Below are 25,791 nucleotides of genomic sequence, written 5' to 3'. Positions count from 1 at the left end.
GGGCTGCGGGAGGCCGTGGGCTCTGGCGAGATGCAGCCCACGTGTGACAGCGCGAAGCCTTGAGCCACATGCCGAGCATCAGGCACCACAAGCCCCAGCAGCAGCGCAGGAGGGTGGCAACACCCCATGTGCCAGGCCCCCCTGACTTCTGCGCTGCTGCTGGCGGTGGCGCTGCCTTCAGAGCTGAGAGCCCGGCCAGCCCCCGCCAGTATCAGGCCACCCTGCCGGGGCTTAATTTGAGCCACAGCTGAGCTCTGGCATCTCTTTCAATGCAAATTAAACCCTGGGGGAGGCAACAGGGCCCATTGGCCTCACCCGGGGTGGCAGTGCCCCCAGCTGAGGTCTCATTCTCTCTTTCCTCAGTCCCATGAGTTTCTAATTCCTTGTCGGCTCTTCGGTGGCTGAGGAACGGCCTGATCTACATGCCGAACTCGGGCACCGTGGATTCCCTGACCCCCGGCCGGTCCTTCCTTCTGCCTCCATGACAGCAGCAGGGTGTCCTGAGAGAGAGAGAGAGAGAGAGAGATTCTGGGATATGTAAGTGGCTGACACATGGGATAGATAGATAGATAGATAGATAGATAGATAGATAGATAGATAGATAGATTAGATGGGTGTGTGGGTGGGTAGCTAGGCCTGGTGATATGTGGGTACATAGGTGGGTGGGTAGTTAGTTAGTTAGTTAGCTGATGTCATAAATATAAAGGGAATGGTGATAACCTATGTATGCAATAACATAAATCCCTCCTGGCCAGAGGTACAGAATCACTTACCTGTAAGGGGTTAATCAGTTCAATTAACCTAGTTGGCACCTGACCAGAAGGACCAACAGGCAGGGCCGGCTTCAGGCTGATTCAACCGATTCCTCTGAATCAGGCCCCGCAGCCGTCCACCCCACCCCCAGCTCACTTCCCTCTCCTCCCCTGAACGCTCCGCCCCCTTCTCCTGCCCCTACCCTGCTTCCCGCGAAGCAGATGTTCGCGGGAAGCCTAGAAACAAGCAGGGGCAGGTAAGCTGTGGACGGGGGAGAGAGGCGGTGAGGAGGGCTCCAGGGAGACACGGCGTGGCCCAGTCCACCCTGGCTGAGCGGCTCCTTCCGACCTGGCCCCTTGGCCTGGCCCCAGTTGAACGCCCCCAGCCCCAGCCCGGTCCTGGCCCCGGCCGAGCGGCTCCAGGCAGCACAGTAAGGGGGCAGGGAGCAGGGAGGGAGTGTTGGAAGAGGGAAGGGGAGTTTGGGGGATTGTGGGGGGGTGGATAGGGGTCGGGGCGTTCAGAGGGCAGGGAACAGGGGGATTGAATGGGGGAAAGGGTCCCAGGGGGGCAGTCAGGAAGGAGCAGGAGTTGGATGGGGCAGTGGGAGGCAGTCAGGGGCTAGGGTTCCAGGAGGAGTTGGGGACAGAGAGAAGGGGTGGTTGGATGGGGCAGGGGTCCCGGAGGGGACATCAGGAATGAGAGGAGGGGTTGGATGGGGTGGCAGGGGGCAGTGAGGTGACAGGAAAGGGGGGTGAATGGGGCAGGGGGTCCCTGAGGGGGGTGTCAAGAACTTTAAGTGGGGTTAACATGCATCCGCATACATTATGCAATGTACATAATATACATTTTTGTTATTATTTATATAGTTATGGAAAGTAAATAATACATGGAAGAAATGAAAGGGCTTTTTTTAATGTTTTTTTTTTTAAGTCATCCCTTCTGGGGCCCCGCTGAAAATGTTCGAATTGGGCCTCGCACTTCCTAAAGCCGGCCCTGCCAACAGGAAAAGAAGATACTTTCAAAACTGGGAAGGAGGAAGGTTTTGTTTGTGCTTTTTCTGTTTTTCCCTCTTGGGGCAGAGAGAGGGACCAGGCAGAAAAAAAAATCTCCTAAAGCCCTATCTGGAATAAGCATCTAAAATTACAAAAATAACAGGGAAATGCATTAGATTATATTTTGTTTTAGCTCGTGAATTTTCCCAATGCTAAGAGGGAGGTTTATTCCTGTTTTGTAACTGGAATGCAGAGTCAGAGGAGAGTCCTCTGTGTTTTGAATCTTTTTATTTACCCTGTAAAGTTAACGTCCATCCTGATTTTACAGAGGTGCTTCTTTTACTTGTTTTCTTGATAATACAATTCTTCTTTTAAGAACCTGATTGATTTTCAGTGTCCTTAAAAACCAGGGATTTGGTCTGTGCTCATTGGTTTAACCAATTGGTTGGTATATTATTCTCAAACCTCCCCAGGAAAGCGGGTGAAGAGGCTTGTGGGGGATATTTGGGGAGGGGGGGGATAGGGCTCCAAGTGACGCCTCCCTGAATGTTTGTTTAAATCACTTGGTGGTGGCAGCAATACCGTCCAAGGACAAGGAAAGGAATTTGTGACTTGGGGAAGTTTTTAACCTAAGCTGGTGGAATATAAGCATAGGGGGTCATTCATGTGGGTCCCCACATCTGTACCCAGAGTTCAGAGTGGGGAGGGAAAGCTGACAGTTGGATAGACAGATAGGAGGTAGGTGAGTGCATAGGTGGGTAGGTCAGTGGGTAGTTGGGTCAGTGCACTGGTAGCTAGGGGAGGGTAGTAGGAAATGGGTGGGTCAATGGTTACATAGGTAGAAAGGTGGGTATATAGGGGGGTGGGATGGTAGGTGGGTTGTTGAGTAAGATGGTAAGATTGTAGGAAGGTATCTAGGTGGGATGGTATGTGGGTAGATGGATGGGTCAGTCAGTTGGCAGCTAGGCAGGCTGGTAAGTTGGTAGATTGGTGGATCAGTGGGTTGGTAGCTAAGTGGGTTGGTAGGTGGGTAGGTCGGTAGGTGGGTCAGTAGCTGAGTTACCATCTGTAATAGAGCAGGGTGAGGTAATAGGTCAGGAAGAATCCAGTCGCCACGAAGACGAGTTTGCAGCTGATTTCGATAAATGCCCGAGTGAGGCCACCTTTGGGAGCCGGAAGAAGCCGAGACTCTGGGATAGAGCCCTGCAACCGTGCCCCGTGCCAGCCAACCCCCACCCTTGGGCCGGGTACGAGCCAGCGCCCCCTAGAGGGGAAATTCCCAGCCCCCTGAGACAGCCGGTCCCTCCTCTGGAGCTGGGTCAGAGCCAGCGCCCCCTAGAGGGGATAAGCCCCATACCCCATTCCCTGCTGCCTGAGGAAGCCAATCGCCCACCCTTGGGCCAAATTAGATCCAGCACCCCCTAGAGGGGTAGGACTCTCACCTGTTTCCAGTGAGTTCAGCAGTAAAATATGAAACCCGTGGGGGTTGGAGCCGAGGCAAAAGATCTGGTGGCCTCCGTCACCATCCCCCATCCAGCTCAGGGTGCTCACGGCCTCGTCCCCCTGGGCTCAGGAGCTGACCTGCAGGGCCCCCCGTGAGCCATTCCCAGCCACGGCCTCCCCGTCCACCTGCCACTGGAGCTGGGGTGGGGGGTGGGAGCGCAGGGAGCAGCTGCAGCTGACGTTGGGCCCCTGGCGTTGGCAGGACGAGTTCAGCCCGGTCCCCGGCCGGGGGCTGTCTGGGGAGAGCAGGAGACAAAGCAACAATAGTCAGAGAGAGAATCCCAGGGAGTCCCCTGGGTTAAACTCACTCAGACTTGACAAGCAGCTGGAACATCCCCTGGACAGAGCTGTCCTCTCTCCAGGCCCAGCACCGTACAGCCCCCCATCCTCGGCCGTCACGTTGAGCAGCTCCAGCTGCAGCTGATTCTCCCCCGTGGGGCGGGTACCCTCGATGGCTCAGCCCCCCCTCACCCAGCGCAGCACCGTGGGGGGGTTGCTGGTGATGGAGAAGAGGAACCGCAGGGAGTCACACTCCCTGGCCATGAGCTGTGAACCTCTCCCCACTCCCCCCAGCACAGCACCCCCCCAACTCTCCACCCCACACCCTGCAGCCCAGCACCCCCACTGACCCTGCAAACTGATCCCTACAGCACAGCGCCCCCTAGAGCCTTACACTGCACGTGCACACGCAGGGCCCGGCTGGCCGACCCGTAGGAATTCTTGGCCCAGCACCGATACTCCCCAGCGTCACCACTGCTGAGATTCGGCAGCTCCAGGCGCCCGCCCCCTCCCTGGCTGGAGCTCAGGGACTGGCTCCCCTTTCCCCAGCTCAGGGTGGCCTCAGGTCTGCTCCCAACCTCACAGCTCAGACTCAGGGAGTCGCCCTCCTGGGTCTCCAGAGACACGACATCGCCCTCAGCTCCCCACGCATCCGGCACTGGAAGAGAAGAATGGGCAGGTTAGGCCCCCACAGAGATCCCGCCCCCGACAAGGTGCCGAGATGCAGCCACCTCTTGGGTGGGGTATGGGGGCTGGCTATGCAGGCACCCCTCACCCAGTAGCCAGCTCTGGGGTGGGTGCACAATCTCGGTGCCTTTCCATGACAGCAGGTCTCCATCGCACAGATTGGGCCCTAACCCATCTCCTCCCTGCTGCCCAGCGCCTCCTAGTGCCACTCCACAGGCTGGAGACAGAGGGCACCGGGCCCGCTCCCCCCACTACTCTCCCCTCTGCCCTGCGGCTTCCTCGGGCTCTCCCCTCCGGGCACGGACCAGCCTGGCCATGGGCGACATATGAACCTCCAGCTCAGGGAGGCTGGCCCCTGACCCCGCCCCTTCTGCCCGAGGCTCCACCCCACTGGAGCCCACACACCCCCACCATAGCTGCTGGCCCCCCTGACCCAGGCCTGGGCCACAAGAGCACCCCAGCTCCAGAGCACTGGGCGGGAAATGGGTGCAGCACATGCCTCCTGGAGTCCCGGGCCTCAGGCCGGCCCCCTGGATCCCTAGCCCTAGCCCCAGCCCCAGCGCTGCCGTGGGGGAACAGCGTGGGCCGTGAGCAGGAGAAGACCTGGGGGCAGAGCATGGGTGCGGCCACATAGGCCATGGGTGGGGCTACCAATGTTAGGGGCAGCTCAGACTCCCCTGGCCTGTGATACCCGTTGCCCATGACCCTGGTTCGGCTGAGCCTGGGTCCAGGCCGTGAGCGCGGGCAGAGCGTGACTAGGAGGCGCTCGCTGATTCCCGGGGCTCGCAGCGCGGCCTCTCACCCGGGCGTCCGTTCCTGGTCAGGGTCCCGGTGATTCTGGGTGGCCCGGGCGAGTCTGTAACACAAACCAGAGAGGGGGGATCAGGGGGGCTGGACAGCACCGGGGGGCGGGGGTGTCACTAGTGATCACAGAGCCTAGACATGGCCCCTCGCTCAGCTGGGGGACGGGAATGTCCCTGAGGTGACACAGGACCCATGGGCGGGGAAGGGAAGCGACAGACCCGACTGAGCCCCACCCAAGAGGCGCCCGACGGAACCCAGGGGCCGGGTTAGGGCCGCGCCGGGGAACCAGAACCGTGGGAAATGGAAACCCAAGGGACCAAAACATGTGGGTTAATATTCGGTCTAATTGGCAGATTCACTAATGAGGGGCCGGGTTGCTTCAGCCTGGGTACTTGAGCGAGTGTGACCAGCACCACCATCTCCCAGGCGCCTGGGCATTCAGCATCCTCCTCCCCAAACGTGTCTTCCCCAGGAAGGGACAGAGCCAGGGGTCTAAATAACCCTGATCCCACCCCCACCCCAGGCCCAGCCTCCACCAGGGACATCAGACACCCCCATCATGGGTCCTTTGCCTTCCCCCAGTTCATCTTTCCCCAGCCCTCTCCATTTGGCCCTGGGGCTTGGCTGGCCAGGCCTGGGTATTTTGCAGCCGGGCTGCGCCCAGAGGGGCGGCTAAAGCAACACACAGAACAGCCGGACGCTGATACCGGCTGGCCAGGCCTGGCAGGGTCCGTCCCCACTGCCATTGAACGGGGGTTTGCCCTGAGGCAGGGCGGGCCGAGGTCTCTGGGCACCGAGCCTGGAGCGTGTTTAGTGCCAGACAGTGACTGGGTCCCATTAACACTCTGCCCCATATAGAGCATCCACCGATCCCGGCAGAAAGGGGAGGGGGGAGGAGACGCAATGGGACAGCCTGGGGGGATCTCAGGGGGAACTGGGGTGGCTGGTGTGAGGGGGGGAATCCCAGCAAGTGGGGACTGGAATGGCGGGGGTGGATCCCAGCATAGGTCAATTCTGGGGGCAGGGCAGGTTGGGGGTAGAGAGGATCCCAGAAGAGAAGGGCCTGGGGGTGCGGAGGGAAGTGGGGGAGCCATAGCCAAGGGGGGCAGGAAGGGGTGAAGATCCCAAGGGAGAAGGGGCTGCACGGTGTGGGGTGAAGGGGCCTGGAGTAGAATTGGCTGAGGGTGCCTGGTGGGGGTGGGGATCCCAGCACAGGGCTGAGTTGGGGGAGGGGCTGGAGGGCAGGGCTGGGAGCCGTGGGGGGGATCCCAGAGGGGGCTGGGGGCTGGCATGGAGAGGCTGGGGGGGGTCACTCACAGCTGACGTGGAGCTGGACGGTTCTGCGGGTGGAAGGTCCCCGTGGTGGCCTGTAGGTGACGCTGCAGACGAGCTCTTTGCCGTGGTCCCCCGTGCCGGGCGTGAAGCTGAGCGTGGAGCTGTGGGCCCAGGTGCCGTTCGCCAGCTGGGATGAGATGTCCCGGGCTGTGTCGCTGAACGGCCCCGTCCAGGTGACTCGGGGAGGGGGCCTGGAGCAGCGCCCAGGGGCCGTGCAGGTCACAGTCACCGGCTCCCCGGCCAGCAGTGTCCCTGGCAGCCCCCGCGCTGGCGAGATCTGGATCTCTGGCTCCTCCGTCAGCCCTGAGACACGGGGAGAGGGGAGAGAATCGCTCAGGGAGATGAGACGTTTGCCCTTTAGCAGTGTGACCCCGATCCGGCCCTCAGGGCGGGGACTGGCTGGCTCAGGGTGTGCTGAGTTGTGTCATAAATGTAGAGGGAAGAGTAACAACTCTCTGTGTGCAGTAGCATCAAATCCCTCGTTGGCAGCTGTACTAAATCGCCTTCCCTGTAAGGGATTAATCAGCTCAGATAACCTAGTTGGCACCTTACCAGAAGGACCAATGAGGAAAGAATCTGTGGGGGTGGGGGGAGGATTTGTTTGTTGCTCTCTTTGGCTACGTCTACACTACCCGCCGTATCGGCGGGTAGCGATCGATTTTTCAGGGATCGATATATCGCATCTCATCTAGACGCGATATATCGATCCCCGAACGCGCTTATATCGATTCCGGAACTCCACCACCGCGAACGGCGGTGGCGGCGTCGATATGGAGAGCCCCGGAGATCGATCCCGCGCTGTGAGGACGGGTAAGTTATCGATATAAGATACTTCGACTTCAGCTACGTTATTCACGTAGCTGAAGTTGCGTATCTTATATCGATTTTTCCCCTTAGTGTAGACCAGCCCTTTGTTGTTCCCTCTCTGGATGGAGGGAAGAGACCAAGCAGGTACAACATCTCTCGAAAATATACCTGGAAGAATAGATCTAAAACCACTGACATTGTAAGTAGGCGAGGAAAGGCATTAGGTTATCTTGTGTTTTAGCTTGTGAATTTCCCTATGGTACAGATGTAGTTTGATTCCTGTTTTTGTAACTGTGAAGCTGAGCCAGAGGGGAATCCTCTGTATTTGAAATCTTTTATTTACCCTGTGAAGTTACCTTCCAAACTGATTTTGCAGCTGTGATTCTATTTCTCTCTCTCTATATATAAAACTCTTCTTTTAAGAACCTGATTGATTGTCAGTGTCCTGAAGACAAAGAGTCTGGTCTGTGCTCACATTGCTAACCAATTGGTTGGTACATTATTCTCAAGCCTCCCCAGGAAAGGGGGTGAAGGGGCTTGGGGGGATATTTTGGGGGATTGGGATTCCAAGTGACCCTTCCCTGGATTTTTCTATAAATCACTTGGTGGTGGCACCAATAGCGTCCAAGGACAAGGGAAGGAATTTGTGCCTTGGGGAAGGTTTAACTGAAGCTGGTAGAATATAAGCTTAAGGGGTCTTTCAGGCAGGTCCCCACATCTGTACCCCAGAGCTCAGATTGGGGGGGACCCTCACAAGCGGTGACTGCGGCTGCTCTTACCTGGCACAGAGATCGTGAGCGCAGGGTCAGCGCCATCGGAATTGGAGCGGTAAGTGTGATCTAACAGGCCTTTCTCGAAGCTAAAGAAATATCTCCCGGCATCCGTCCGTCGGGCATCACTGATTTGCAGGGAGCAGTCGCCGCGTGCTGGATCCCCCGCCAGCCGGAACCGGCCCAGGGTCTCCTGCGACACACTCACGGCGGGGACACTGCTGGCCACGGGAGGATCCTGGCCCCCAGTAGCAGGCTCCTTGTACCAGTATCCGTAGAGCTGGGCCGAGGGATTGTCGGTGTCGTACGAGGCTGGGTACGTGAAGGTGCAGGGGACGAGAACACAGAGACCCTCCGCAACGGACACCGTCTGCGGCACCGTCAGGGTAAATCCGGGCAGCTGGGCCAGGGACCCTGCAGGGGACGGGGAGGGATCGAAGTGGGGCCCATAGAGAGCAGAGACCCCCCCTGAGCTCCCCCCAGACAGGGCCGGCTCCAGGCACCAGCCTGCCAAGCTTGGGAGGGGGCGGCACTCGGGGTTTGTTTTTGTTTGGCCAGGCGGCGCTGGGGGGAGGCGGGGCTTAGGTGGCGGGGTGCCCTGTTGGGGGGGCGGGGACTTGGGCGACGCGACGCTCGGGGGGGCGGGGACTTGGGCGACGCGACGCTCTGGGGGCGGGACTTGGGCGACGCGATGCTCAGGGGGCGGGGACTTGGGCGGGGCGACGCTGGGGGGGCGGGGACTTGGGCAACGCGATGCTCTGGGGGCGGGGACTTGGGCGGGGCGACGCTCGGGGGGGCGGGACTTGGGCGGGGCGACGTGACGCTCAGGGGGCGGGGACTTGGGCGGGGCGACGCTCGGGGGGAGGGGCTTGTGTGACGCTCGGGGGCGGGGCCTTGGGTGGCATGACGCTCGGAGGGGGGCGGCGCTCCTTGTTTTTGCTTCGGGCGCCAAAAATGTTAGAGCCGGCCCTGCCCCCAGAGCTCTGCCGGTGCCCCTCACTCCCGACCTGCAGCCCCCTGAGAGCCCAGCCCTGGGTCCTTGACCAACTCTCACTCCTTTTAGTGTCCATCCCTCCCTACATCGAGCCCCCTGCCCCCGCTCCCTGTCACGTGGCGCCCCCTAGCACCACACTGGGGCACTGGGCTCCCCTCCCCCTCTGGCCAGTCTCCCTTCCAGGTTCTAGGACAGACCTGGCCCCGCTTAGCGCAGGTTCTGCCCTTCCCCCTAAGGTGGGAGCTCCCTTTCCCCGGCATCCTCCTGTGGCATCAGGGCTCTGCCCATGGCTGGGGCGTTGGGCTGGGTCAGACCTAGAGACAGACGGGAGTGAGAAGTGTGAGAGCAGAGGCTCTCTGGGGGGCGCAGATCTGCCTGGGGGACCATCAGTGCTGCTGGGCTCTGCAGGGGGCTGATCTGGGGCTGCTGGCAGCGCAGGGACCTCCCCCGCACACAGCAAACCCCAAATCACCAGACTGTCCTGCGAGTGATCCCAGCAGTTGAAGGCCAGTAAGCCCTAACTTCAGCTCAACTCCCCCTCGAGATCTATCAATGCCCCTCACTCCCGACCTGCAGCCCCATCTGAGCCCAGCCCTGAGTCCTTGATTAATTCTCACTCTGTTTATTTTCCATCCCTCCCTACATCGAGCCCCCTGCCCCCGCTCCCTGTCACTCAGCGCCCCCTAGCACCACACTCAGGCACTGGGCTCCCCTCCCCCTCTGGCCAGTCTCCCTTCCAATTTCTGGGACAGACCTGGCCCCGCTTAGCGCAGGTTCTGCCCTTCCCCCTGCACTGGGGCTGCAGGTGCCGCTTACTTACCCCTCCAGAGCAGGGCGAGGATCAGGACCCTCAGCATGGCAGGACCCCCTGCTCTCCAGGGGGGGCCCTGAGGCGGGAGCTCCCTTTCCCCGGTGTCATGCTGTAGCAGCAGTGCTCCCCCCATGGCTGGGGCATCCGGCTGGGACAGACCTAGAGATAGATGGGGTGTGGGAACTGTGAGAGCAGAGGCTGTTTGGGGACACAGATCTGCCTGGGGGACTATCAGTGCTGCTGGGCTCTGTGGGGGGCTGATCTGGGGCTGCTGGCAGTGCAGTGACCTTCCCCCCACACAGAAAACACCAAATCACCAGACGATCCTGAGAGATCGTGGGCTAAAAAAATCCTTAAATTGGCAAAAAAACCCTGAGATTTTCCTCTAAGAATCATGAGAGCGGCCAGAAAATCCTGATCTGGTGACAGAAGATGGTCAGAAGACAGAACTGCTCAGTGCCTGCTTTGCTTCAGTGTAAAACAACATGTGAGCAGGCAACCAATGAAGTTACCACAGACAACAAAGGGGAAGGGCGGCAGATTGGGATCAGTAAAGAACACATCAGGGATGTTCCGACCAATTTGAATGAATTCAGATCAGTGGGGCAGGAAGCTGTTCAACCCAGGGGGCTGAAGGAATTAGTCGAAGAAATCTTGGAGCCACTGACAATAATATTTGCAAACTCATGGATGCCAGGAGAGGTCCCAGAAGACGGGGGAAGGGCTAACAGAGTGGCCATCTTTAAGAGGGGAAAAAGGAGGAGCCGGGGAACTATAGACCAGTCAGCCTGACCTCAACACCTGGAAAGCCACTAGAACAATGTATAAAACCTTCAGTTTGTGAGGCCGAAGGGGTGATCACCAGCATGGATTTACCAAGAACAAAAACTGCCAAACCAGCTTGGTTTCCTTCTTTGACGAGGTAACTGGTTGGGAGCTGGGAGGAAGCGGTGGACATAACATACCTGGACTTCAGCAAGGCTTTTGACACAGTCCCACATGACATTCTCATAAGGAAGCTGGAGAAGACGTCTGACGGAACTCAAATGTGAAATTGCAGAACTACTAACTCTCAGGCCTTGTCTACACTACAGGACTATTTCGAATCTACTTAATTCGAATTTGTGGATTCGACCTTATGAAGTCGAATTTGTGTATCCATACTAAATACACTAATTCGAACTTCTGAGTCCACATTCACGGGGCCGGCGTCGACTTTCGAAGCGGTGCACTGTGGGAAGCTATCCCACAGTTCCCGCAGTCCCCGCTGCCCATTTGAATTCTGGGATTTCCCCCCAATGCATGCTGGGGGAAAAAATGTGTCGAGGGTGGTTTTGGGTAACTGTCGTCATTGAACCGTCAATCACGCCCTCACTCCCTCCCTCCCTGAAAGCGCCTGCGGGCAATCTGTTCGTGCACTTTTCTGGTCAGTGACAGCGTGGACGCCACAGCACTGCAAGCATGGAGCCCGCTGCGATCCTCGCCGTTTTCTCCTCCTCGCACTTTATCGTCCACCTCTTCCACATTCAGCTGCTGAGAAATTGGGCTACTTTTCAATGGTTCTGCAAGCACTGGGGGACCATAGGGGCCTTTTTACCAACATGAACGTTGTATGGCCGGGCAAGGTTCCTGATGCGTGTGTTCTCAGGAACTGTGGGCTGCTCAGACGCCTGCTGGAAGGTAGTTTCTTCCCGTACCACGAAATAACTGTTGTGGATGTGCATTTGCCTATAGTGATCCTCGGTGACCCAGCCTGCCCGCTAATGCACTTGCTCATGAAGCCCTATACAGGCGCCTGGAACAGCGACAAGGAACTCTTTAAATACCAGCGAGCAGCGAGCAGCGTGACCTGTGACTGTTCAGTTTCTTTACAGAGAAGCTGAACCTGCCCCTGTTTCTTTACCCAGTTACTATTGACTCTCCTATTCGGTTAAATACCCCGTTCTCCCCGTTTCCTCCACTTCCAAGACACGTGTAAAAATAAAATACATGTCACACTGTTACTGAGGAGAGGTTTCTTTATTCATGACTTTTCGTTAAAGGGTCGAAACTGGAACGCAGACTGCGGTGGGTAGGGTGTGCGCTGATGTAAAGACCGCCTCTAAACTCAAGGAATGACAGGCTCCTGCTCCTACAGTGGTCCGCATTGCCGGACTGCTTGTTTCAACGGAGCCTGCCATCCCTCCTTTTTGGGATTCTGTGTGCGGGGGGCTATGTGGCCTTGTGGCGGAGGACGGATACAGATTCCTCTGCTGCGTGACTCAGCGGTCCACAACAAGGACCGCTGTATAAGATCTGTACCCGCCCTCCCCTGCTAAAAAGTCACATCCCCACCGCCCACACAGAACCTGGAAACCACCTCCCATACCGACCACGGTGCCTGCTGACTGCACTGTGTGTGTTACCCGCTGCTGATCCGGCCCCCGTGTCTGTACCCTGCGAAAGGTGCCTGTCCTATGCAATTAGCAACGCACTTCCCCACGCACCCCATTCAAACACAGTCTTCAGTGAGGAAACATGACGGAAACAGTACTTAACAGCAAAGTATTTTTATTACTTAAGTACACAGTTATGGGATGGGACTGGGATTGGGACTTGTTTGAGTCCAGAAGGGAAAAACTTATGCAAACGTAGGGTATGAGAGCTTTTGGTTACTTGAGCACTCTGCTGGGGTGCAGTGACAGTATTCACGGCCCAGGGCGGGCATCCTCCTGGTTATTTAGGGTGAGGGGGGTATGTGACTTTGTGGCGGGGGAGGGCGGTTGCAGAGATACTGCCGGGGGCTCTGTCCTGCAGCGGTCCTGCAGAACATACACAAGTCGCCGGAGCGTGTCCTTTTGCTCCCTCAGTAGTACAAGCATTGCTTGACTCGCCTGCTTGTGTTCCTCACGCCACCTCTCCTCCCATTCGCTGTGTGAGCGCTGGTACAGAGAGAATTTCTCCCTCCACTGCCTCTGCTGGTCCGCCTCGGCTAGGTAGCAGCCCACACATTCATCGAAAATCGTGTCCCTTGTCTTTTTCTTTCGCCGCCTAATCTTCGCCAGCCTCTGCGAGGGGGATGCTGTGGAAGGTCTGGAGACAGTGGAAGCTGTGAGATGGGAAACAGTTAGTTAATTCCTTGCAATGATACTTTTTTGCGAACAATTAACTGAGTCTAGGCTGTCTCTGTGAATTTTTTGTTGAGACCCCTGTGCCTGCTGTTGCACAAATCATTTGCGCGGTGGATTCTGGGTAAATGTCGCCAGTCATTCCTTCCTCCGGGAAAGCAAGGGCAGACAATCATTTCGATCACGTTTTCCATGAAATGCCCTGGCACACGCCATAGCGTGGCAACAATGGACCCTATTTTGCCTTTTGTGTATGTCACCGTATGTGTACTGTATGCCGCTGACAGAGGCGGACCAGCAGCGCTACACAGCAGCATGCTTATGCTTTTGCATGACAGCAGCGATGGTTACCAGGCATACTGCACCGTCTACCATACCATGAACTGGTAAGAAGACGGTAATAAGATGGTCATGGTTACCTGTCCTTTTGCACTGTGCCATTTGGTGCTGTCATAAGTGCCCCTGGTCGATCAGCCAGGGGCGCAAAAGCAAAATTTGGGAATGACTCCCCGAGTCAATCCCTCCTTTTTGGGTATCTAAAAATAGAATCAGTCCTGCCTAGATTATGTGCAAGTGTACTAGAGAACCACTGTATCATACAACCAGAGACCACAGCTGCTCTCTGGCCAATCCTGCATAAATTTTGAGCTGAACGCTATTCACAGGGGGTGCTCCTGAAACAACCCCAGCTGTTCATTCCGTTCTTCCCCCAGCCTTCCTGGGTTCCAATACCATTGTCCCCCCACTTGTGTGATGAAGTAATATAGAATGCATGAATAAGACACAGGTAGTCGTTTGTGAGAAATGAGTGGAAGGAAGCCTCCAGCTGCAATGATAGTCCAGAGATGACATTAAGGGGTGTGGAGGAGGGAGCCACTCATCCCTCTGCTAGTCCAGGGGCAATTGAATCTTTTCTTTACAATGAAGGGTGGGGGCTGATGGATCTCAGCCCCCTGTTGCAATGATGAGGACGGTTACCAGCCATACTGCACCATCTACCATGAAAAATTAGCAACAGGCGGCCTTGACCGACCGGTCCCAAGCAAGTTGGTACGGTTGTCATGGTTACCAGCCCTTTTGCACTGCCCCATGTGCCAATAGGCTGATGATGAGGATGGATTTCCATCGTTTTGTACCATCAGCCATCCATAGCGTGGGGGGAGCAAGGATGTTGGTGTTGAGTGCTGCACCATCGCGTCTATCTGCAGCATTCAGTACAGATACGGTGACATGTAAAAGAGTCAACAGAGGATTGTTTTCCCTTTAACTTTTGGGGGTCGGGGGGGTGCGTAAATTGCCGAGCTATGCCCCGACCCACCGCGGACACTGTGTTTGACCCTAGAAGCATTTGGAGATCAGCCAAGAATGCAAATGCTTTTCGGAGACAGCAGGAACTGTGGGATACCTTGCGTCCTCGTTCCCCCCTCCCTCCATGAGCGTCCATTTGATTCTTTGGCTTTCCGTTACGCTCGTCACGCAGCTGCGTGCTGAGTCTGTGCTAAGCCGTCTGTCCGTTTATTTATTAAAAATACTTTGGACCAGGCGTAACGTAACATTTCTTCCCCTACTTAGATGCAGGAGTCTCCGAGCGAGATCACCGTGAGGACAGGCACTGAAGGAGATAGAGAGCGCATGCTGCGTGAAATCTAGCACGAACCACGGACCTATGCAGCTGTGCTCTGGGAGGCAGTGCTCCCTGAATACCACATGAAAGCCTCGCGCGGAAAAGTGTGCTATCACGGAGCACCCAATAAGGCAGCTCTCCCCAGGAACCTCCTGCTGATGCTTATCGATTAACGGCAGGAGAGCTTTGTGGCGTTCTCCCAGGAGGATTTCTGTTCTATCACCATATATACAGAGACCTCCTTTTCACACACTTCAGATTCCTGTTATATTAAGAATAAAAGTTAACATGGTTAAAGCACTTACCGACTGCTCCTACCCCTGATTCAGGATCCGGGTTCCTGGCCGGGGAGGGTTGGTAGGGGATCTCCGTGACGGTGATGAAGAGATCCTGGCTGTCGGGGAAACCAGCGTTGTAAGCGCTATCACCTGCCTCGTCCTCCACAAACCCTTCCTCATCTTCCCCGTCCGTGAACATCGTCGAGGAACTGTCCGTCGACACTGTCTCATCATCAGAGTCCATGGTCACTGGTGGGGCAGTGGTGGCAGGCTCCGTAGCGTCCGTTGGCCACTTTGATTTTTTGGTAGCCTTGTCTGGGGTCCTTGATTTTCACGCGGCGCTGCGTTGCATGACGGCTGTATCCTCTGTCTGTATCATGGCTTTGGAGACCTTCTCGTAGGTCTTTGCATTCCGTTCGTTGGAGCGCAGCTCCGAAAGCACAGACTCCTCGCCCCACACACCGATCAGATCGAAGAGTTCCCGGTCAGTCTATGCCGGGTCCCTCTTTCTATTCAGAGATTACATGAACTCCTCTGCTGGAGAGCTCTGCATTGCTGCCGGTGCTGCGGAGCTCGCCCCGATGTGCAACCAGAACGTCAGATTCAAACCGCCCAGACAGGAAAATGAATTCAAATTTTCGCCGGTCATTTCCTGTGTGGCTGGGCAGAGAATCCAAGCTCGGGCTGCTGTCCAGAGCATCAACAGAGTGGTGCAGTGTGGGATAGCTCCCGGAGCTACTAAGTTCGATTTCCATCCACACCTAGCCTAATTCGAACTAGCCATGTCGAATTTAGCGTTACTCCACCTGCCGGGGTGGAGTACCAAATTCGAACTAAAGAGCCCTCTAGTTCGAATTAAATGGCTTCCTGGTGTGGACGGTTGAGCGGTTAGTTCGAATTAACGCTGCTAAATTCGAATTAAAGTCCTAGTGTAGACCAGGCCTCACTTAAATCAGCTTCTGTACCAGATGACTGGAGGAGAGCGAATGCGACACCAATTTTTAAAAAAGGCTCCAGGGGTGATCCCAGCAGTTGAAGGCCAATCAGCCTAACTTCAGTGATGGGCAAACTGGTTGAAATGATAGTAAAGTGAAAGTATAGCAAAGAACAGAATGATCAGATGCAGAGATTTGTTGGGGAAGACTCAATATGGTTTTTGTAAAGGGAAATCATGGGTCGCCAAACTACTAGAATTTTTGACGGAATCAACAGCATGTGGACAAGGGTGACCCAGTCCATGTACTTAGATTTTCAGAAAGCCTTGGACAAGGTTCCTCCCAAAAGGCTCTTAAGCAAAGTGAGCTGTCATGGGATAGGTGGGAAGATCCTCTCCTGGATCAGTGACTGGTTAAAAGATAGCAAACAAAGGATAGGAATAAATGGATAATTTTGACAGTGGAGAGAGGTGAATAGTGGTGTCCCCAGGGGTCTGTACTGGGACCAGGGCTGTTCAACATGTTCATAAATGATCTGGAAAAAGGGGTAACCAGTGAGGTGGAACGATTTGCAGATGATACAAAACTTCTCAAGATAGTTAAGTTCAAAGCTGACCGCAAAGAGCTACAAGGGGATCTCACATAACTGGGTGACTGGGTAACAAAATGGCAGATGAAATTCAATGTTAATAAATGCAAAGTTATGCACATTGGAAAACATAATCCGAACTATACATATAAAGTGGTGGGGTATAAATTAGCTATTACCACTCAAGGAAGAGATCAGAGAGTCACTATGGATAGTTTCTGACAACAGCCACTCAATGTGCAGCGGTCATCAAAAGAATTTGTTGGGCATCATTAAGAAAGGGATAGATAATAAGACAGAAAATATCATATTGCCTCTATATAAATCCATGGTAACACTGAAATCTTGAATACAGCGTGCAGTTCTGGAGGCCCCATCTCAAATTGGAATTAGAAAAGATTCAGAAAAGGGCAACAAAAATAATGATGGGAGAGGAGAAGGAGAGATTAATAGGGCTGGGACTGTTCAGCTTGGAAAAGAGACGACTAAGGGGAGGATAAGATAGAGGTCTATAAAATCCTGACTAGTGTGGAGACAGTAAATACGGTGGTATGATTTACTCCTTCCCATAACACAAGAACTAGAAGTCCCCAAATGAAATGAATAGGCGGCAGGTTTAAAAGAAATGTAAGGACGTATTTCTTCACACAACGCACAGTGAACTCTGCAGACAGGGCGGGGCACTAATGCTGCCCTCTCTGCCCCACAGCTGCATTCTCCCCTCCCCCGCTCCACCCTGCTCCTCCTGCAGCTGGGACTCTCCTCCTTGTCAGTGTTACGGACTCTCCATCCTCTTCCTTCTTGTGAGAATGGTGGGGCCCACTCCCGCCTTCCCCTCCTCACATGTGAATTGGGCCACTCACACCTTCCCCCCGTCTTTACCTGTTAAAATGGTACAGGCCTCTCACTCCTGCCTGCCCCTCCCCCATCCACTGCAGTGAGCTGGGCGGGTCTCAGCTCGGATCCCCCATGGCCCATGCACCATCCCCTCCCAGAGCAGGGTGGGTCGGGCCCCATAGCCCAGGGCTGGAGGGGAAGGGGCCAACCCTGAGCGATCCAGACTCAATCCCCATCCGTGGGGGGCTGCCCCATAGCTGGGAGCCCCAGGGAGTCTGTGCCCCATACACACCCCCATACTTTGCACTGACTCAACTCCATGGGGGGCAATAGATTGAGCGCAGTGGGACTATGGGTGAGAAGTTTGCACGTATGTGCTCAACCTGGGGTATCTATAACTGCCCCCTCTGCAATACCTGCCCTCCCTGCCCCCCAAAACCACCCCCATGGGGAAGGGGAAACCCCCAGCAGTTCCATTTCCCACCATCCCTCTGCTGCCCTCAGGTGCTCTCGGGAAGGAGGCTGAGGGATGGGAGCTGGGGAACCCCCTGCTGTACGTGGCCCCCGGAGCCGATGCCTCCAGTGTGGTCCCCATGGTGGGGGAGCCCTGGGGCGGGACCCTGCTTGGGCTTGAGGGGCATCGGCAGAGCTGTGGGGGAGGGGAGCCCAGGGCTGGGATAACAAGGGGCTGCGGGTCGGGACTGAGGGGCACCTCAGTCTCCACAGACTTTCCAGCTCCCTCCCCCCCATTTCCACTCACCCCTAGACCTGCAGAGGGGGGCTCAGCGCCTGGCTCTCCGACCCTGCAGCCCAGGATCCTCAGGGTTTGAGACTCGGAGCCTGGGGAAGCAGCAAGCACAGGAACCTGAAAGCAGAAGTGGGCGCTGGCAGGGGCGGTTCGGGGGAGATGCTTTCTCAGAAACTCCAGAATCAGCATCTGCCAACTTCCCCTCCCTCTGGCTGGCACTGCCTGTGGCTTCCCTGCAACAGGGGCAGGCTGCATATTGCTTGTGGGGCTGGCAATAGAACCCAGGAGTCGAGACTCTGAGCCCTGCTAAACCCCCACTCTCCTCCCGGAGCTTGGACAGAAACCGGGAGTCGTGATTCTCTGCCTCCACCCCCCACTGTAACCCAATAGACCCTGCTCCCCTCCCAGAGCTGGGATAGAACCCAGGAGTCCTGGCTCCCAGCCCCCCTACTCTAACCTGCCAGACCCCACTCACCTCCAGAGCCAGGGACAGAACCCAGTAGTGGGGGGGGGGTGCCCAGCCCCTGCATCGGCTCTAACCCTTTATTTCTGCTGTCTCCAGTTACAAAACAATATTTTAACACTAGCAGTTTGCACCTCTTATCACACTGTATGGGCTGCAGATCCTAATCACTTACCCGGAGCTGAGACGCGTTCGCCTCTGGGGTGGGGCAGCTGCAGAGAGCGCACTGGCGCCGCTCAGAGAATTCTTCCTGAATCCTAAAATACTGAATTAACTTTAGGAAAAACACAGAAATATGCACAGATTCATGTCGAAATCACTAAAACCAGCAAAGAGCCCTGTGGCACCTTATAGACTAACAGACGTTTTGGAGCATGAGCTTTCGTGGGTGAATACCCACTTCGTCGGATGCACGAAAGCTCATGCTCCAAAACGTCTGTTAGTCTATAAGGTGCCACAAGACTCTTTGCTGCTTTTACAGATCCAGACTAACACGGCTCCCCCTCTGATATATAAACAGGGGGCTTTGCCATGAAACTTTGGGTTCATCCTGCCAAGACTTCCCAGGAGCATCATGTTGCGACCAACAGAACCCGGCTCCTCCCTACCCTTGATCAACCTAGCTGTCAGTCATTTATTTAGGAAGTTTTGCTGACTCAATAATAAAATAATGTTTAGTTCTCTCTATTCTTTCCTGGACCTGTACAGAATAGAGACACAAATAAGGGGCTTTGAACGTTCCTGTCTTTTGTTGTTGTTACTATTTTTTCCCATGGGTATTGCAACCTGGGAGCACCCACAGAGTCGACCCCTGAGCTTTTTCCAGCCTCCCAGCTAGCTCCTAAGTCTGCTCGGAAAAGGGACAAACATACATGTATCCCATTTCCCAGCAGACTTACTCACCCCAGAAGTGCAGGGGACAAATTAAGCCCCAGATGGGGAGGTGGGTAGGGAGGCAGTGGGGGCCAGGGGCGGTGGGGGGATGGATGGGAAGCTTGCAGAGGCAGTGGGACCCATGGGTTATGGGAGGTGAGCCCGGGGCCAGAACCTACTGCTGCATGGCAAGGGTCCAGAGCCAGAGCCCACCACTGAGTGGCCAAGAGAAAGAGCCCAAAGCCCACAGGACGGGGCCCAGGGATGGACCATGGGGCCCGGAGTTAGAGCCCCAAATCCCATAGCTGGAGCCCACCACCCCAGGGCTGAAGACCGACCCCACCACCCCCAGGAAGGTGGGGAACTCACTGGCCCACTGCTCCTCCAGTGTTTGTGTCTCCAGATGGAGCAGGGCCACCTCCGGCCAATCGGCCCCGGAGAGCAGGGGAGCGGGTGTGATGAAGCAGGATTTTTTGTTTAGTTTTTTCAATGGTTTGCATGCGGAGGGGGTGGGACGCAGTTTCCCTGGCTGTTACTGGTTTAGCGAGGTGGTGGGAGAGGGAGTTTGTTGTTACAGAGGGCCAGTGAATGGCCTGGAGAATGGATACCCCAGTGACTGGTGACCTGGTGACTCGGAGGCCCAGTTCGGGAGTCACAGCCGGTTCTGGCCAGTGGGAGAACAATGAGCTATGAAGAGAGGACCCCGGTGACCGGACCAGCCATTCCATCCAGAGGGGAAACAAAGGACAGATAGAGTCATAGATTCATAGACTTTAAGGTCAGAGGGGACCATTATGATCATCTAGTCTGACCTCCTGCACAACGTAGGCCACAGAATCTCACCCACCCACTCCTGTAATAAACCTCTTACCTATGTCTGAGCTATTGAAGTCCTCAAATCATGGTTTAAAGACTTCAGGGTGCAGAGAATCCTCCAGCAAGTGACCCGTGCCCCACACTGCAGAGGAAGGTGAAAACCCCCCAGGGCCTCTGCCAATCTGCCCTGGAGGAAAATTCCTTCCCCACCCCAAATATGGTGATCAGCTAAACCCTGAGCATGTGGGCAAGACTCACCAGCCAGACAGCCAGGAAAGAATTCTCTGTAGTAACTCGGATCCCACCCCATCCTAACATCCCATCATAGACCATTGGGCATATTTACCACTAATAGTCAAAAGTCAATTAATTGCCCAAATTAGGCTATTCCATCATCCGAGCCCCTCAATAAACTTCTTGAAGCCAGATATGGGAACTATAGACCAGTCAGCACCCGGTTCTTTGCAGCCCGTTTCCTCATCCACCCCACCTGGGTGCTGGTGCAGTGAGCTGGGCGGGTGTCAGCCTCGATCCCCCATGGCCCATGCACCAGCCCAGAGCAGGGTGGGACGGGCCCTGCTGCCCAGGGCTGCAGGGGCAGGGGCCGGCCCCGTGAGACCCAGCCTCCATCGCCTCCCTGGGTCGGGACCCTGCTTGGCCTTGAGGGGCATTGGCAGAGCTGTGGGGGCGGGGAGCCCAGGACTGGGATAGCAAGGTGCTGCGGGTCGGGATTGAGGGGCACCCCAGTCTCCACAGATCATCCAGCTCCCTCCCCCCCATTTCCACTCACCCCTAGACCTGCAGAGGGGGGCTCAGTGCCTGGCTCTCCGACCCTGCAGCCCGGGATCCCCAGGGTTTGTGACTCTGAGTTTGGGGAAGCGGCAAGCACAGGAATGTGAAAGCAGAAGTGTGTGCGGACGGGAGGGGGTTGGGGGGAGATGCTCTCTCAGAAACCCCAGCACCAGCATCCTGCCGACTTCCCTTTCCTCTGGCTGGGGCTGCCTGTCACTTCCCTGCAACGGGGCAGGCTGCATATTGCTTGTGGGGCTGGATATAGAACCCAGGAGTCCAGGCTCTGAGCCCCTCTACACCTCACTCTGCTCCCAGACCTGGGGATGGAACCCAGGAGTCCTGATTCCCTGCCTCCACCCCCCACTGTAACCCACTAGACCCTGCTCCCCTCCCAGAACCAGAGACAGAACCCAGGACTCCTGGCTCTGAGACCCTCTTCACCCCACTCTGGTCCCAGAGCTCTGGGTGGACCCAGGAGTCCTGGCTCCCAGCCCCACTGTTCTCACCACTCCCCTCCCAGAGTCAGGAATAGAACCCAGGAGTCCTGGCTACCTGCCCCCCGTCCCAACTCTATCCCTTTATCACTGCTTTTCCCCATCACACAATAATATTTGAACACTAGCAGCTCACACCTCGTATCGTATTGTACATGCTGCAGATGCTAATCACTCACCCTGAGCTGAGATGCAGCCGCCTCCAGGCGGGGCAGCTGGAGAACAGCCACACAGCGACACTGCCCAGGGGTTGCTCACACGGAGCTGAGATGTGTCTGCCTCTGGGGCGGGGCAGCTGGGAACAGCGCACTGCAACAGCAGATGCCCGGTTAGGACGGCTAGTGAATCCCGACTCCAATGTGAAGAGCCGGGTGCGTGAGGAGACCTGCCTGGCAGGGAACAGGTGCGAGTGTCAGGGCGAGGGCTGGTGCGAGATGTGAGAGTTCAAGACAGGAAGGGGAAGTCAGCGTGTGAATCTGACCATAGAACATCTTACAGAAGCCGGTTCAATCCTAAGTGCAGGACTCTGCACTTGTCCTTGTTGAACCTCATCAGATTTCTTCTGGCCCAGTCCTCCAATTTGTCTTGGTCACTGTGGACCCTATCCCTACCCTCCAGCATATCTACATCTCCTCCCAGCTTAGTGTCATCCGCAAACTTGCTAAGGGTGCAATCTATCCCACCATCCAGATCGTTAATAAAGATGTTGAACAAAACCAGCCACAGGACCGACCCCTGGGGCACTCTGCTTGGTACCGGCTGCCAACTAGACATCAAACCATTGATCACTACCCATTGAGCCTGACAATCTAGCCAGCCTTATATCCACCTTGTAGTCCATTCATCCAAACAATACTTTAACTTGCTGGCATGAATACTGTGGGAGACGGTATCAAAAGCTTTGCTAAAGTCAAGATATATCACGTCCTCTGCTTCCCCCATATCTACAGAGCCAGTTATCTCATCATAGAAGGCAATCAGGTTGGTCAGGCATGACTTGCCCTTGTTGAATTCATGCTGACTGTTCCTGATCACCTTCCTCCCCTCAAGTTTCCTCCCCTCAAGGGTTTCTTCAGATATGTTAGCAAGAAGAAGAAAGTCAAGGAAAGTGTGGGCCCCTTGCTGAATGAGGGAGGGAACCTCGTGACAGAGGATGTGGAGAAAGCTAGTGTACTCAATGCTTTTTTTGCCTCTGTCTTCACAGACAAGGTCAGCTCCCAGACAGCTGCACTCTGCAGCACGGTATGGGGAGGAGGTGACCAGCTCTCTGTGGGGAAAGAAGTAGTTCAGGACTATTTAGAAAAGCTGGACGAGCACAAGTCCATGGGGCCGGATGCGCTGCATCCGAGGGTGCTAAAGGTGTTGGCCGATGAGATTGCAGAGCCATTGGCCATTATCTTTGAAAAATCATGGCGATCGGGAGAGGTCCCGGATGACTGGAAAAAAGCTAATGTAGTGCCCTTCTTTAAAAAAGGGAAGAAGGAAGATCCAGGGAACTACAGGCCAGTCAGTCTCACCTCAGTCCCTGGAAAAATCATGGAACAGGTCCTCAAGGAATCAATTCTGAACCACTTAAATGAGAGGAACGTGATCAGGAACAGTCACCATGGATTCACCAAGGGCAAGTCATGCCTGACTAACCTTATTTCCTTCTATGATGAGATAACCGGTTCTGTGGATGAGGGGAGAGCAGTGGATGTGCTATTTCTGGACTTTAGCAAAGCTTTTGATACAATCTCCCACAGTATTCTTGCCAGCAAGTTAAAGAAGTATGGGCTGGATGAATGGACGGTAAGGTGGATAGAAAACTGGCTAGATGATCGGGCTCAACGGGTAGTGATCAATGGTTCCATGTCTAGTTGGCAGCCGGTATCAAGTGGGGTGCCCCAAGGGTCGGTGCTGGGGCCGGTTTTATTCAATATCTTCATTAACGATCTGGAGGATGGTGTGGACTGCACCCTTAGCAAGTTTGCAGATGACACTAAACTGGGAGGAGTGGTTGATACGCTGGAGGGTAGGGATAGGATACAGAGGGACCTAGACAAATTAGAGGATTGGGCCAAAAGAAATATGATGAGGTTCAACAAGGACAAGTGCAGAGTCCTGCACTTAGGACGGAAGAATCCCATGCACTGCTACAGACTAGGGACCGAATGGCTGGGCAGCAGTTCTGCAGAAAAGGACCGAGGGGTTACGGTGGACAAAAAGTTGAATATGAGTCAACAGTGTGCCCTTGTTGCCAAGAAGGCTAATGGTATTTTGGGTTGTATAAGTAGGGGCATTTCCAGCACATCGAGGGAAGTGATCATTCCCCTCTATTCAGTGAGGCCTCATCTGGAGTACTGTGTCCAGTTTTGGGCCCCACACTACAAGAAGGATGTGGATAAATTGGAGACAGTCCAGCGGAGGGCAACAAAAATGATTAGGGGGCTGGAACACATGACTTATGAGGAGAGGCTGAGGGAACTGGGATTGTTTAGCCTGCAGAAGAGAAGAATGAGGGGGGATTTGATAGCTGCTTTCAACTACCTGAAAGGGGGTTCCAAAGAGGATGGATCTAGACTGTTCTCAGTGGTAGAAGATGACAGAACAAGGAGTAATGGTCTCAAGTTGCAGAGGGGGAGGTTTAGGTTGGATATTAGGAAAAACTTTTTCACTAGTAGGGTGGTGAAGAACTGGAATGGGTTACCTAGGGAGGTGGTGGAATCTCCTTCCTTAGAGGTTTTTAAGGTCAAGCTTGATAAAGCCCTGGCTGGGATGATTTAGTTGGGTTTGGTCCTGCTTTGAGCAGGGGGTTGGACTAGATGACCTCCTGAGGTCCCTTCCAACCCTGAGATTCTATGATTCTATGATTCTAAGTACTTCAAAATGGATTCCTTGAGGATCTGCTCCATGATTTTTCCAGGGACTGAGGTGAGGCTGACTGGCCTTTAGTTCCCCAGGTTCTCTTTCCCTTTTTCAAAGATGGGAACTATATTTGCCTTTTTCCAATTGTCCGGGACCTCCCCCGATCGCCATGAGTTTTCAAAGAGAATGGCCAATGGCTCTGCAATCACATCCTCCAACTCCTTTAGCACCCTTAGATGCATTAGATCTGGTCCCATGGATAAGTGCATCTCCTGCTTTTCTAAATAGTCCTTTACCTGTTCTTTCACCACTGAGGGCTGCTCACCTCCTCCCCATGCTGTGCTGCCCAGTGCAGCCGTCTGGGAGCTGACCTTGTCTGTGAAGACCAAGGCAAAAAAAAGCATTGAGTACTTCAGCTTTTTCCACATCCTCTGTCACTAGGTTTCCTCCCCCATTCAATAAGGGTCCCACACTTTCCCTGACCTTTTTCTTCTTGCTAACATACCTGTAGAAACCCTTCCGGCTTCCCTAGCGGCAACTCCAGTTGTGTTTTCGCCTTCTGATGACACCTCTGCAAGCTCGAGCAATATTTTTATACTCCTCCCTAGTCATCTGTCCAAGTTTCCACTTCTTGTAAGCTTCCTTTTTGTGTTTAAACTCACCAGAGATTTCACTCTTAAGCCAAGCTGGTCGCCTGCCATATTTGCTATTCTTTCTGCACATCAGGCTGATTTGTTCCTGCGCCCTCATTAAGGTTTATTTAAAGTGCAGCCAGCTCTCCTGGACTCCTTTCCCCCTCATATTAGCCTCCCAGGGAATCCTGCCCATCAGTTCCCTAAAAGAGTCTAAGTTTCCTTTTCTGAAGTCCAGGCTCCGTATTTTGCTACTCTTCTTTCATCCTTTTGTGAGGATCCTGAACTCGACCATCTCAGGGTCACTGCTGCCCAGGTTGCCACCCACTTCTATTTCCCCTTCCAATTCTTCCCTTTTTGTAAGTGTGTTATCGTAATGTTATAGGTTGTAATTTCATGTATATCATTATGAGGCTGAAAATGTGTCCTCATGGTTTAAAACAAGAACAGGCAAAAACCCTGCAAGAGCAGAGGGGCAGTTCACATCTCATCAGGGCATGGATGGGACAAACCCAGCCCAGCCTCACAGGAACAAAGGACACTGGCCTAGGCAGCAATAAAGGATCTGTTGGACTCTCGAGTGACTCACCTCCCGACCCTTGGTCAGTTTGGGACTGTGACGAGGTAATGCTCACCTGACTCTGAAGGGGGGGACAAAGCCAAGAGGGAAGAAAGGACATGATAAAAGAGAGAGACATTTGCTGTGCTCTTCATCTCTCTTCCACCTCCATCCATAGACACCACCACCAAGTGGCTGAAGCGCTGATCAAAGGGGAGAGCCTGGCTGAAGGGCAACCAGCCAGCCTGTGGGGAGAAGATCGAAATTTGTAAGGGCACTGAAAGTGTTAAGATCAGCTTAGAATGTGTTTTACTCTCATCTCATTTGACCAAAGCTGACTTGTTGTGCTTTGACTTATAATCACTTCACATCTATCTTTTTAGTAAATAAATCTGTTTGTTTATTCTACCTGGAGCAGTGTGTTTGGTTCGAAGCGTGTCAGAGACTCCCCTTGGGATAACA

General features: G+C 54.7%; 1 protein-coding gene across 1 annotated transcript in view; it reads right to left on the bottom strand.

Moving 5' to 3' along the window:
* LOC123351985 (sialic acid-binding Ig-like lectin 13) overlaps nt 1-17,993 on the bottom strand; it is a 216,994-nt gene extending 199,001 nt beyond the window's left edge. Inside the window, exons 1-4 of the mRNA XM_044991669.1 lie at nt 17,866-17,993; nt 9,745-9,894; nt 7,940-8,344; nt 6,336-6,656 (exon numbers count right to left, since the gene is read on the bottom strand). Coding sequence (XP_044847604.1) covers nt 6,336-6,656; nt 7,940-8,344; nt 9,745-9,868 — 850 coding nt within the window. The 5' untranslated portion in view covers nt 9,869-9,894; nt 17,866-17,993. The remainder of the gene's footprint in view (nt 1-6,335; nt 6,657-7,939; nt 8,345-9,744; nt 9,895-17,865) is intronic.
* Nucleotides 17,994-25,791: the final 7,798 nt, after the last annotated feature.

Source organism: Mauremys mutica, chromosome 17 (assembly GCF_020497125.1).
Source record: "Mauremys mutica isolate MM-2020 ecotype Southern chromosome 17, ASM2049712v1, whole genome shotgun sequence".
NCBI classification, from domain to species: Eukaryota; Metazoa; Chordata; order Testudines; family Geoemydidae; genus Mauremys; species Mauremys mutica.
The sequence above is the reverse complement of the archived record's forward strand: the minus strand, read 5'-3'. Positions and strand labels throughout refer to the sequence as shown.